This window comes from Oryza brachyantha, chromosome 3, assembly GCF_000231095.2.
Source record: "Oryza brachyantha chromosome 3, ObraRS2, whole genome shotgun sequence".
Lineage (NCBI taxonomy): Eukaryota > Viridiplantae > Streptophyta > Magnoliopsida > Poales > Poaceae > Oryza > Oryza brachyantha.
In genome coordinates, this window is record NC_023165.2 from 23277567 (window position 1) to 23290798 (window position 13232).

At 47.3% G+C, this 13232-nt stretch overlaps 1 protein-coding gene across 1 annotated transcript; it reads left to right on the top strand.

Moving 5' to 3' along the window:
* The first annotated feature begins 2416 nt into the window (after window positions 1-2416).
* LOC102707756 (DELLA protein SLR1) lies at window positions 2417-4920 on the top strand. The gene has a single exon (XM_006650410.2). It carries the CDS (start codon window positions 2675-2677, stop codon window positions 4529-4531), a length of 1857 nt encoding a protein of 618 aa, XP_006650473.1. The 5' UTR covers window positions 2417-2674; the 3' UTR covers window positions 4532-4920.
* Window positions 4921-13232: the final 8312 nt, after the last annotated feature.

The following is a 13232-nucleotide window of genomic DNA, read 5'->3' on the forward strand; positions in this document are numbered from 1 at the left end:
CAAGGCTCTTTGTTGAGGAAAGAGGGTTGATCAAAATTAAATAGATGTGATTGGAAATTTCGATCGAGATTTCTTAGAGTTTTCCTAATTGCTGATCGGAAGTTCTAATGGCCCCATTAGAAAATTTGGGGTTTAAATATGTGAGCAACGATTAGTTTCTCAAGAGGGAGGGGGGTATTTAACTCCCTATACACCCATTTCGAGTTCGAGTGGTTGACTATCACCATATCCTAGCATAATCCCTTGATTGTTTCCACCTCTCCCACCTTGCATCGTGTCAAAAAATTGTTTGGGATTTTGGAGAGATTATGAGGGTAGTCCTATGCTGAATACTTAAAGATCCATCCCAGGGCAACACTTGGGAGCTTGTTACCTTTAGAGATTGTACTCCTAGTCGGATACTTGTTGCCCACGAGCACATGTTTAGACTGTGGATAGCTCAGGAGAAGTTTGGACATATTTTTCGTTATTTCCACGGGGACAAAGGTGTAACTATAGTGGATACCATGCTCTCTAGGAGATCGCTTGGTAGAGCAGATTGGATCGGAGGTTGGAGTGTGTTGTTTGGGTTGTGTTCCTAGAGAGGAAATAAACATAGGTATTGAAAATTCCAAACAATCTTTTTGCGAAACACAAAAGGCCAATTGGAAGTTTTGATCAAACGTTCCAACATGTACTTTGATTCCGTTGTTAAGTTTTCCCAGGAATATCCATTCACCCCTAGATAGCTCAACGATCCTCTCATCAATGTATTATTTAGGCTGTACTCTTCTTCATAGATTTTTCTCATCTTTTTTTTTGGCTTTTGGGCACATGCCTATTGAATATCATCTCATCTTTCTAAAGAAGTTTTTCAACCTTGTACTGATTAGTTTTTCCGTTTCTTCCATTAAATAGCAATAAAAAAAGTTAAATATTCATCTTTATTTACAAAAGAACAAAGGTTTTTTCTTTAAAAAAAATCTATTAAACCATTTGTAAATGGAGACCGAGATCCTACACCATTATATCATTGACATTACCATTACTGACATGTAAGCCCATGAGAGTATGGGAGCCACATGTGCAGTGAATGCAATGTCACAACTGTAATGGTAAAGGATGTGAGGCGACCATAGCCGTTGCAAATGCATTAAATCAGCAGATAAATAAAAACAAACATATCAACAATCATTTCCTTTAATTTCGGTCATAGTTATGAATATATTTTAAACCTTAACTCGATTTTTCTTAAAGTAAAGGTCTACCAACTAACACCCTCATCTTTCTTTTTCATATGCTTATTAGCTGAAATTTGAATTTTCAAGCTGATATTTGAGTTATTTTGAGGTTTTTATCGTTTATTTTTAGCCGTTGCTTTTATATCGCTAATAATATGTATATAAAAGTTTATCCAGAAATTGTTTTTTGGTAAATATATCGTTTGACCTTTTCCCTGCAGGAGGCAAACAATGACACCTTAAATCATAAAAAGAACATTTCAGTCACAAGAACACCGTAGGTACAAAATAGTTAATTATATGCATTGTATTTGCAATTTTTAATATTTCAATGTTTTACCTATTACTTTGTTTTTACAATTATGTGTTCAAGATGAACCCTAGCACTTATAGCACTTAGAGATTTACCATTCTATCAATATAGGATTTATCCGTCGAATGTATTACTGTAATCACAGACGGTGATTGTTTGTCTTTTTTATGGAATATTTGCATTATAATCACAAGACTCACTGTAATCATATGTTTTAGATCAGTATTTCAAGTCAAACGATATATTTATAAATAAAAAATAATGTGAACAAAATTTTTCTAAACATGTTCTTAATGATCTAAAAGCCAACGCTAGAAAATAAACTTCAGTAAAACCCGCCAAAATTAACTTCAAATATAAAATTAAAAAATTAAATTTTGTCGTACAAGCTTAAGCAAAACAAAGAGATGAGATGATATTAATTTGTAATAACCAAATATACTATAGAAACAGAGTGAAAAATAGCAGTGCAACATGCCACCACACTAACGGGGTGTCAAATCGATAATTTTCGAGACTTTAAACAACAGAGAGAGATGATAGTATTAGGACGCGTCAGCCACACCTTGGGCCATACAGATCGCCGGCACAGGCAGAGAAAGAATTCGGCTCGCCATTGTCTTCCGAGATGGAGAAGTGAGCCGTAGGCGTAGAGCCGCATTTCTCATCACTCCTTTTTTTTTTCTTTTTAATTTGCGGCGATTTTTGGGGTGGTGGGCCGAAGATTTCTAACTGGATGGTGAAGTCTGTCTGGTGAAAAGGATGGCCGCGACGAATCCGTCCATCGATCCAGCGCTGTGCGTGTGGTGTGTTTAGACAGTGGGGCCCACCGCGCAGTGAGAGACTATAGATAGATGCCTTCCTCTCTGATCACCTGATGCGCTCTCCTCTCTCTCCCCTCCTCCCTTCCTACTACTAGTTGCTGGCTCTTCCCACCTCATCTCGCATTGCAATCTCGCATCGTCTCCTCCTCCTCGGCTCCTCCCCTTCTCCTCCTCTCCCCTTTCTCATCCCTCCTCCTCGCTTCCCAACCCTGGATCCAAATCCCAAGCTATCCCAAAGCCGAAACCGAGGAGAGGGAAAAGGTTTGGCGCAATTATTAGCTGGAGTAGATAGCTAGGTAGGTTGGGGGCGAGAGATCATGAAGCGCGAGTACCAAGACGCCGGCGGGAGCGGCGGCGGTGGCGGAGCCAATATGGGGTCGTGCAAGGACAAGGTGATGGCGGGGGCGGCGGGGGAGGAGGAGGACGTCGACGAGATGCTGGCGGCGCTCGGGTACAAGGTGCGGTCGTCCGACATGGCCGACGTTGCGCAGAAGCTGGAGCAGCTGGAGATGGCCATGGGGATGGGCGGCGTGAGCGCCCCCGGCGCTGCGGATGATGGGTTCGTGACGCACCTGGCGACGGACACCGTGCACTACAACCCCTCTGACCTCTCCTCGTGGGTCGAGAGCATGCTTTCCGAGCTCAACGCGCCGCCGCCCCCTCTCCCGCCGGCGCCTCCTGCTGCTCGGCTTACTTCCACCTCGTCCACGGTCACCGGTGGAGGGTTCTTTGAGCTCCAAGCTGCCGGCGACTCGTCGAGTAGCACGTACGCTCTCAGGCCGATCCCCCCGCCGGTTGTGGCGACAGCTGACCTGTCGGCTGACTCGGCGAGGGACTCCAAGCGGATGCGCACTGGCGGCGGCAGCACTTCATCCTCCTCCTCGTCGTCTTCATCTCTGGGCGGTGGTGCCTCGCGGGGTTCTGTGGTGGAGGCTGCTCCGCCGGCGACGCAAGGGACCGCGGCGGCGAACGCGCCCGCCGTGCCGGTTGTGGTGGTGGACACGCAGGAGGCTGGGATCCGGTTGGTGCACGCGCTGCTGGCGTGCGCGGAGGCCGTGCAGCAGGAGAACTTCGCGGCCGCGGAGGCGCTGGTCAAGCAGATCCCCACGCTGGCTGCGTCCCAGGGCGGCGCCATGCGCAAGGTTGCTGCCTACTTCGGCGAGGCCCTCGCCCGCCGCGTCTACCGCTTCCGGCCGGCTGACAGCACCCTCCTCGACGCCGCCTTCGCCGACCTTCTCCACGCCCACTTCTACGAGTCCTGCCCCTACCTCAAGTTCGCACACTTCACCGCAAATCAAGCCATCCTCGAGGCTTTCGCCGGCTGCCGCCGCGTCCACGTCGTCGACTTCGGTATCAAGCAGGGGATGCAATGGCCAGCTCTTCTACAGGCTCTCGCCCTTCGTCCTGGCGGCCCCCCTTCCTTCCGCCTCACCGGAGTTGGCCCTCCGCAGCCAGACGAGACTGATGCCTTGCAGCAGGTGGGTTGGAAACTTGCCCAGTTCGCGCACAACATTCGCGTCGACTTCCAGTACCGGGGACTCGTCGCCGCCACACTCGCGGACTTGGAGCCGTTCATGCTGCAGCCGGAGGGCGAGGCGGACGCTAACGACGAGCCTGAGGTGATCGCCGTGAACTCTGTGTTCGAGCTTCACCGGCTGCTCGCGCAGCCCGGTGCCCTCGAGAAGGTCCTGGGCACGGTGCACGCGGTGCGGCCAAGGATCATCACCGTTGTCGAGCAGGAGGCCAACCACAACTCTGGCTCATTCCTTGACCGATTCACCGAGTCGCTGCACTACTACTCCACCATGTTCGATTCTCTCGAGGGCGGCAGCTCCGGCCAGGCTGAGCTCTCGCCGCCAGCTGCCGGGGGCGGCACGGACCAGGTCATGTCCGAGGTGTACCTCGGCCGACAGATCTGCAACGTCGTGGCGTGCGAGGGCGCGGAGCGCACGGAGCGCCACGAGACGCTGGGGCAGTGGCGCAATCGCCTAGGCCGCGCCGGCTTCGAGCCCGTGCACCTGGGCTCCAATGCCTACAAGCAGGCGAGCACGCTCCTCGCGCTCTTCGCCGGCGGCGACGGCTACCGGGTGGAGGAGAAGGAGGGCTGCCTCACGCTGGGTTGGCACACGCGCCCGCTCATCGCCACCTCGGCATGGCGCGTCGCCGCGGCGTGATCACAAGTTTTTGGGACGCTGCAGCACGTGTTTGCCGCCGATCACGGCGCAACCCCCCTTCTCCCGGCTCACCGGCGGCACAGTTGAAGCTTTACGTCAACGAACGCTCAATTGCAGCGACCGATCGGGCTACGGTTCTCGCCGGCGTGAAGAGATGGACAACTGGACTCCGACCAGACCGCCGGCCTGTTCGTTCTCCTTTCCGAATTACCCCCCACCCCCTGCTCCTCGTAGCCCTCTATTATGTTTAAATGTCAATTATTATCTGTAATTTTTCCAATCGCTCATATTAAATAAGGACGAACCGGACTGGATTTCATTAGCTCCAATGAGAATTTTGTATACAAGGCATCGATCTAAAACTGAGCTATGTTCATGAGTTATAGAATCCTTCATTGCTCCTTGCTTGCTGCTACCAATTGTGTCCTATGAACATGGTGAACGCGTTGTTGCAACAATGGCGGCTTTGCTTTGTGAAATCTACCGACCTAGGATACCTTGGATTCACACAAGTCTAGCTTGCATATTTTTTGTGCGTTGCCATAAATGGTTTCCCAATCTTGGAGAAGCAACCCAGTGATGCGTCTTTGCGGTTGCTGCATTGGAAACATCTCGTTAAGTTTCCTCGAGTGTACCCGTTCGCCCGCGTGGGCATGCTCCGCCGGTAGTTTCCGATCTCTAAATACGAGTTTGAGCTTTCCCATATGAGAGCTGCCTAACAACCAATCTTTAGCTCCTCTTCACCTCAGTGTTTGAAACAATTAGTGTTCATCACTACACTTTTCTCTAATTAGCCTCTAATTAGTGTGTCGCATTCTCCAGATAAAGATGGTAGGCAACCCATAAAACTAGAAAAGGATCCGCCAAGAGCATGTGAATTACTAGCCCTGTTATCAGGTTAAAGAACTAGTAGACATCTATCTAAAGAAGGTAGTACTAAAGAACTAGAACTAGTGCACTAGAACTGAAAATTACGGTTTCGAATCAGGAGTAGCAAAAGAATCAAAGTTCATGCGAAAGGACTCTGGATCTCACACTAGCGTGGACACCACACAGGGCAGCATCTATAGCACCATTTGGTACTCCCATTTACCAAATGGAGACAGCTACTTCGGTAGTCCCCTCTACGCGGCGTGATGCCCGTATTAACCCCCCCACATAACCACCGTCGTTTAAAATCCTACGTCTGGTACAGGAACTTTTACTGCTCGCTGTGCTTGGATTGGCGAAGAGAGCGGGAGAGAGAGAGAGAAAGGGAAGGGAAGAGGAGCAGTGGCAACCTGAGAGGGCACTGGCTGGCTGCACAGTGCAGTACGGCACATTGCCACTTCTGTTGAGGTCTTGTCCTCCCATGGGGCACACCCGGCAGTGTGGCCTCCTCCCCCGGCCGCTCGCTTTCGAAATTAACCGCGCGGCGCGCCCCGGAACAGAGAACATTTCACGCCTTTTTAGCCTTTCACCGCCCCAACAAAACGCTGTAGCTCACCAGTAAAAAACGCCCGTGGGGGCGGACGAAATCTCACGGCGAGTCCGGAGGTAAACGCTAGAGTAGGGGCTTTTTTTTAAGGAATAATTAATTTTTTGTCACTCTTAGAAATTTAGAAATGCTATCAACGCATTTGTTATTGGACTCACATGTTAGAGACACATGAGGATCCACGTGTCATAAATAATAAATATATTAGGTATTATTTTTAAAAGTGACAAAAAATTAAATGTCCTGTTTTTTCCGCGGGTTTTTATTTGCGTATACTACCGCGCGGCAGGAGTTGGGGGCAGCCAATGGGGTTGAGACTGGAGATGCAGCGGTAGAAGTTGTGCTGAGACGGGGGAACGAACGGGGAGAGGGCGGCAGCAACAGCTGTCCAATCGGGATCAGGTGGCTCATGTCAGGAGATGATGGGGCGCTGCGTTGTGGTGGGGCCCACACGTCGGCCCCCTTCTCTCTCACACCCCCTCCCCCGGTCCGAGTCACGCAGCTACTCCAGCTAGGAGTATAGCAGTAGGATAGCGCTGCCCTGACTAGCTCGGGCCGGGGACAGGGAGGGCCCACCACGGGTAAAGAAAAAACCGAAAAAGGGGAGGAGGAAAAGAAAAGAAAAAAACTCTCGGCGAACCGAACGGGAGGGGCCCCGGCGCCGGCCGATCCGGTGGTGGACTGGTGGAGGTGGACGTGGCGCGAAGGGGGGTCAATTCGGGTGTGACCACGACGCGATCGCCCGCCCGCCGTGGCGTGGCGCCGTCCCGTCCCGTCCCGTCCCACGCAACGTTTTCCGTTCGTTCCTCCCCCCTCGCCTGTCTCACGTCTCCCCCGTCGCGCGCGCAGAGGAGAAAAAGAGAGCGCGCGCGGGAGGGAGGGAGGGAAAGTATGTCTCCCCGTACAGAAAAACAGTTGCGCCCGCCGCAGCCGCGACGACGTTTTCCACTCCTCTTTTGCGGCTCTCACCCCACATGCGCCTCCCATGGCACGGACACCCTCACCGCCACACCCATTCCTCCCCCTCCCCCCGCGGCGACCTCGCGCTCGCGACCCGCTCCGCGCGCCGGCGCCTCGCTCGTCCCTATCCAGTAAATAGCACAAGCTGCATGCAGCTGCACGCCCCCGCCCATCCCCGCGGCGCCCGCTCACGCCCACGCCCGTGCGGCTGCTAGGCCGATTCGCGTGGAACGATCGATCTCGTGCGTGCGGGGGGGAGGGTGGTGGGTGGGGCGGGGTCGATTCGATTCGACGACGAGAGACGTGGTGCGTGCACACGCGATGCGGAGATGGGGAGGGTCGGCGTCGTGGCGGGTCAAGGGGGGGAGATGGTGATAAGCCAGGTAGCTGTGGCCGAACCAACGTGAGGGGGAAATACGGGCCCGTGCCCGTCAACTCGTAATGGTGGGATAAGGCTGACAAGATAGGGGGTAATGTTATCTTTTTTTTAAAAAAATAATTTTTTATGGAGCAGAAAAAAGGGGTAGAATTAAGGACACGTAAAGCAACAATTTCACGTGTTTGAAGTCTTGCCCTTGTATCATTTTGTTTTCGGAAGAAACAGAAAATATTAAATTAGTACTCCACAACATAAACTCTAGACCGGTTTAGTTGAAATCGGACCCTACCTTATCAAGTGGTAGTGATATAATACCTGATATGACTTGTTTTCAGTAAACATTCCATGTACATACCGCAACAATTGGATGCACATGCTGTGTACGGTGTGTTTATTCATTTTGAAGAAGAAATATGGTATATGATGCAGCTGTTCGGTTTCTCAAGGCAAGGCTGTATATATGTTAGGCTTAGCAAACGATGCATTTTGGTCCAATGATGGTCGTTGAGCTTTTTTTTGTCCAACGACTTTCGTAGTTTGACGAGTATATATGGATGGATTTTTTAACCTATGTGTACGAGATAACCTTGCAAACATTACCAAAATTTAAATGTATTTGTGAAAGGGCTTGTAGCCTAGTGTTACATAAGGCCTTAATAACACTTGAGGTCGATTTTTTTGGAGCGAATTTCTCAGGATTCTAACGACTTTGTGCTTTCAGTGGGAGATGACTTTTAACCTAAGTACAGTGGTGGAACCAGGCCTAGGGCTCTGGTCCAAATATCATTCAAATTATATATAAAATTGTCTTATAAATTTTAAAAATGAATATGATCATACTAGCTCAGCCCTATGTTTCACGGTTTTTTGGTTCTGCCCCTGTCTAAGTGTACTGCATGTTGCCAACATGGAAACATAACCGAAGCTCATGCATACTACCATGATACCATCCTTCTCTTTCTGTACAATACCTCGTATGCGTAGGTTCATGAAACCTCAGTCTCTGGCTCCAATATCCCCACTATCTTCACGCCTCTAACGACTAAAAAAAACTGCAAGCGGTATTGCGGTGTCACCTCCAACGCTTTGGGCTAATCATTCCAGCATTTGGACCTACCGTGTCGATCGATCGATCGATCGGCCGCTGGAGCGGCTACGCGTGTCCGGTGAGAAAACATCTCGAGATCCCCGCGACGAGCTATTCGCTGCTTAAACAAAGAGACGAGACGATCGATCGATCGGTGGTTGCACGAGGGAGCTATGACTAGGCAAGAGGACTACTGCAACGCATCGCCAACGATAATATTGGTACTACTATTAATCTAATAATGGTGCAGCTGCTTGAGATCATGAGATGCTATGTGTGTGTGGTTAGCGTGTGCAGATCAGCGTTGTTTAGTTTTTTTTTTGTTCTCGCACAGAATCTTTAGATCGGTGACTGCAAGGGGGTCCCCTCCGGCTCGTAACCATGGTGTCAGAACCACACCGGCCGTGTCCAAATCTACTCGTAATTCGTAAACATCTCGTTTCATTCCTGCAAACACATGGCCTGGCAGAGGAGGGGCTGGCCACTCGCGGTTATCTTTTTTTTTCTTTTTACCATTTAATAATCGAAGATCATATTCTGCGATTCATTTTACACGATTATTTGCTGTATTTTACACTTTGTAAACAATTATTTTCTTATTAAAAACATATGTAAATTTACCATCTTATATTTTTAAAATAGGTTTTCAACTTACAGTAGTTATTTTCATCATTTATAATATAAAATAAGTATCATTAAAATTAGATAATATTTTATTTTTTAATTTATATAAAAAGCACAGTCATAATACTCCTATTCCTAGTTATGTATCAATTCTGCAGTATATATTCACTATTCAGAGTAGAGTACAAGTCAGAAGGGAGGATACCTTGATTCCCTCTCTCTTCCCCTCGGGATGCATAATTAACTTGGGTTTACATTAACTTAAGAGTGAAGTGCACCAACGGTCTCTAAACTTGTATGCATATGTCATCTATATCCCTAAACTCTCAAAATGTATTTTTAGGTCTCCGAACTTGTCCGGGGGTATCATATAGGTCCAAACGGGCTTCAACCGGCTTCATCCGCTGATGTGGCATACCACGGTGGCGCCTACGTGTTGGTAGTGCCATGTCGGTCCCCATGTCAGTTTCTCTCTCTCCTCCTTATTCTTTTCTCTCTCTTCTCATAGGCGCCACCGTGGTATGCCATGTCAGTGGATGGAGCCGGTTGGAACCCGTTTGGACCTATATGACACTCTCGGATAAGTTCGGAGACCAAAAAATACATTTTGAGAGTTTAGTGACCTAGATGACACATGTATATAAGTTTAGAGACATTGGTGCCCTTCACTCTTAACTTACTTAAAGATTGCAATTAGTTGGAGCCTGGGATCGAAGTAGTTTAAGCAGAGCCTACGTACACCTTGGAAAGTGAGCGAGTGATTGTCCGGGCGCTAGTGTCTCCATTTGCATGGCCACTTTGGGGGGTTTTCTATGGCCAATGGTTGCAAACGCGAGGGGGAAAAGAGGCAATTCGTACCGACGTGTATGTCTTGGCACAGGCCTTAATTTCTTCGCTGCTGGAGTCTTTTGCATTCGGTCGCATACTTGCATTGTTTCTTACTTTCTTCTGCTTCAGCATCTGTTTGTGGCCAAATAAAAATTCTGAAATTTATGTTTCAGTTTTTAGTGTTTGTGGGCTGTATGCTGCGCTATAGCCATAGCCAGTGAAAATAGTTGTAAACTGTTGTTCGAAAAAAAGAAGAAACAGTTGTAAACTAAGGTGCGATAAATCCCTGCTACTATTTTGTTTGAGCGCTTCTTTTGCTCACATTAATTTTACAAAATATTCTTAGGAATTAGTTCAGTGACTATGTTCTTGCAAAATCCCGCCATTTCAGAGAGGAATTTTTTTCCATGTGTAACGAGTCTTGCTTTATACACTTAAGTCCTCTATAAACCTCTACCAGATTAATTTAATTTTTTGAATGTGATTTGATCTTATAATTTTGAACTACTCATTTATGATGTATATATGATTTTGAAAATGAAATTTAGCAGCTAAATGTGATTTGAATTAGAAAGAGACAAATAGAAAATACAACATATTATGTATTTCCTTTTTAATATCTATTACCACCTAGGAGATAATACCAATATCAATCAAGCGTTGGATCGACATAAAATGGATGGCCAAAACGATCTCGGAGCACCGGAAAAAAATCCTTCAAACAAATATAGCCAGAACTTAATGAGTAAACGGTGGTCCTTCAATAGAGGTTCTAAATATTTTGTTTTGCCGTTTAAGATCAAGTTCAATAGTACAGCTAACTACTAGCTCTAATTTATCTATAATCAATCTAATAATCAATTCATATAATACTAACCTACAAAACATCACTATATGGTCCCACATGTCATACACACATTTTGTCTTGGAGCCCGCGTGCAGCTAGCTGGCTATAAATTAGTAGTCCACCTCTCTTCTCTCTTTCATTTTATCTCTTTAAAATATATTTATAGCTGACTTATAGCCTACTATTATACCTGCTCTAATTGTTTCAGATTGTTAATTTTTTTTCTTGTTTCAAAATGACACCCAAAAATTCTATTCAAAGGGTGGTGTAGAGTGGGAGCAGTTGACATACGAGTATTGGCAAGCGGAACTACTTGTACGGCGCCTCCGTCCAAACTCTCCAAACAAGTGTGCGCCTGTCGTTCACGTTGCGAGCCAAGAGAATGGGAATCGTCCGCGTGCAACGCCCTTTTTTTTTTCTTCTCCTTCTCGTTGCGTCTCGTCGTGGCATTTGCTCTTGCTCGCTCGTGCATTGCCTTTCCTATCGATGGCAATTTGCCAAGTGGAAGGAATATTGCCATTTGCCGTCGGATCAGTAGTGTGGGAGCTTCACCGTCACCAGCAAAGAGAGAAAAGGCCATTCGCCCCGCGCTATGCCACCGCGGCAGCTACGCACCAGATATTCTCCCCTACCCGTCCCAACCAAATGACCAATCAATCGGAGATTGTTTGCCTATATACCGAAAGTTTTGGCATCGTACTATATCGCAGTGGCACCCAATGGCACGTCCAATTGCTTCTTGAAGTACCCTTGTCAAACACCGTTCCTTGATATGAGCAAGCAGTTTTAAACACCTTTTGTGTAGCTGATGTCCAGTTGGGTGTAGAGGATCCGAGGCTCTTTTGGCTCCCGATGGCTGGCAATCTCTGATCCTGATCTGATCCCCGCTTTGGCCATTGATTTGTGTGCAAGGATCAGAAAAACCGGCGCTGGATGGTACTACCAGTCTACCACCACCAGTGCACCAGTGAATGGTGGCGCGCCCACTATAGACAGCCGCGATTCGCATCGTCTCGCATTTTGCTTATTAAAATCATAAACGAAATGACTTATTAATAATTTAGAAATCAATTTATACATTTTTTCGATATAAGCAAAAGATAAAAAAAATACAATACAATAAAAATGTCTCAAAACACTATACATTCAATTATCAAAATTCAAATTTAAGCTTATCATCGAAACAAAAACGGATATATACCCCCTACGGCCCTCACGTGAACGCCCCGACCCCTTTCTGGCGATCGAGCATTTGCAGAGATCTCAGCAGCGCAGCTTGTGCCTTGTGACATCCACCTCCCCTCTCTCTATAGGAGCATTTCTGTCTGAGCCCGAGACACACACATGCAAATGCAATGTAGCCGCTGCATCGGCGAGGGGACCACGCACGCACGACGCATTGGTTGGGTGGTAGCCAGCCCTTTTTCTCTGCGGGCTTGGGTGGAATGGAAAACATAACGAAAACAATATTATTCTCACAATAAATCACTTTCACTTCCCCCCCTGTGTGCCGGTTTCTGATCCACGATCGACACGCATAGATATATAGTTAATGAAGTACTTACTACCAGCTGCTGCTCCACTGCTCCTTGTGAATTGTGATAGACACGAAAGCAGCTTTCACCGGGAAGAAACTCACCAGAAAACATCAATGGATCGATCACAAGCAGCGCCGGTGAGGTGACGTCCTTCTTTGGCAGGTCCGTTTGGACATTGCCGATCTTGTAGTAAAATCGCGTGACCGTGAGTGAGAAAAAAAACCGATCGGTACAGACCATCGAGTCCGTCCAAGTTCGAGAGGAAAAACTTCTGGCTCGTCCGGTCGTTTTCGAGGGAATGGGCTTTGGACCGGCCGTCTCGGAGAGTTGCGGGGAGGCTGAGTTTTCTTTTAATTTCTGTGTGTGTAAAGTGACACCATAATTCTAAATTTCTAATGGCAACGAGCGCGACAGGGCTGGTCGTCTCATCGGTTCGCCAATCCATGTCTCTCCAAAGCCAGGTTGCCATCAGAGAAGAAATAATGCCCATTGATTAAGAGGACTAATATATAATGTTTCTGTTCTGATCATGATCGGCTGCCCATGCACTGCTCTCGCAGCGCCATTTGGAAAGCCACGAATCGATATATGACACGAATCGATATATGAAAATAAGTACAAAAATAACTGTTACTGTAAAAACTGTGTTTGCGGCTGAGCAGTGGCGGATCTAGTCAACAAGATTAGGGGGTCTGAATACTTTAAATAGAGTTTTAGTCTCCTTTCTATTAATCTTGGCCATAAAATTTTAAGGGGTCTTCGTGAGGGCTTCAATAGCTTTAACGGGTAGTAGGGAAGCCCCCGTCGCCTCCATGTTGGATCCGCCCCTGCGGTTGGGTATGATACCAATAAGAGCTATCGGACGATTCATTCAAATTTTATTATTTATATTATTATTTAAATACTCATTTAAAATATATTATATTCTCATATTAGCTATCGCTTCAACAGAACATTTATA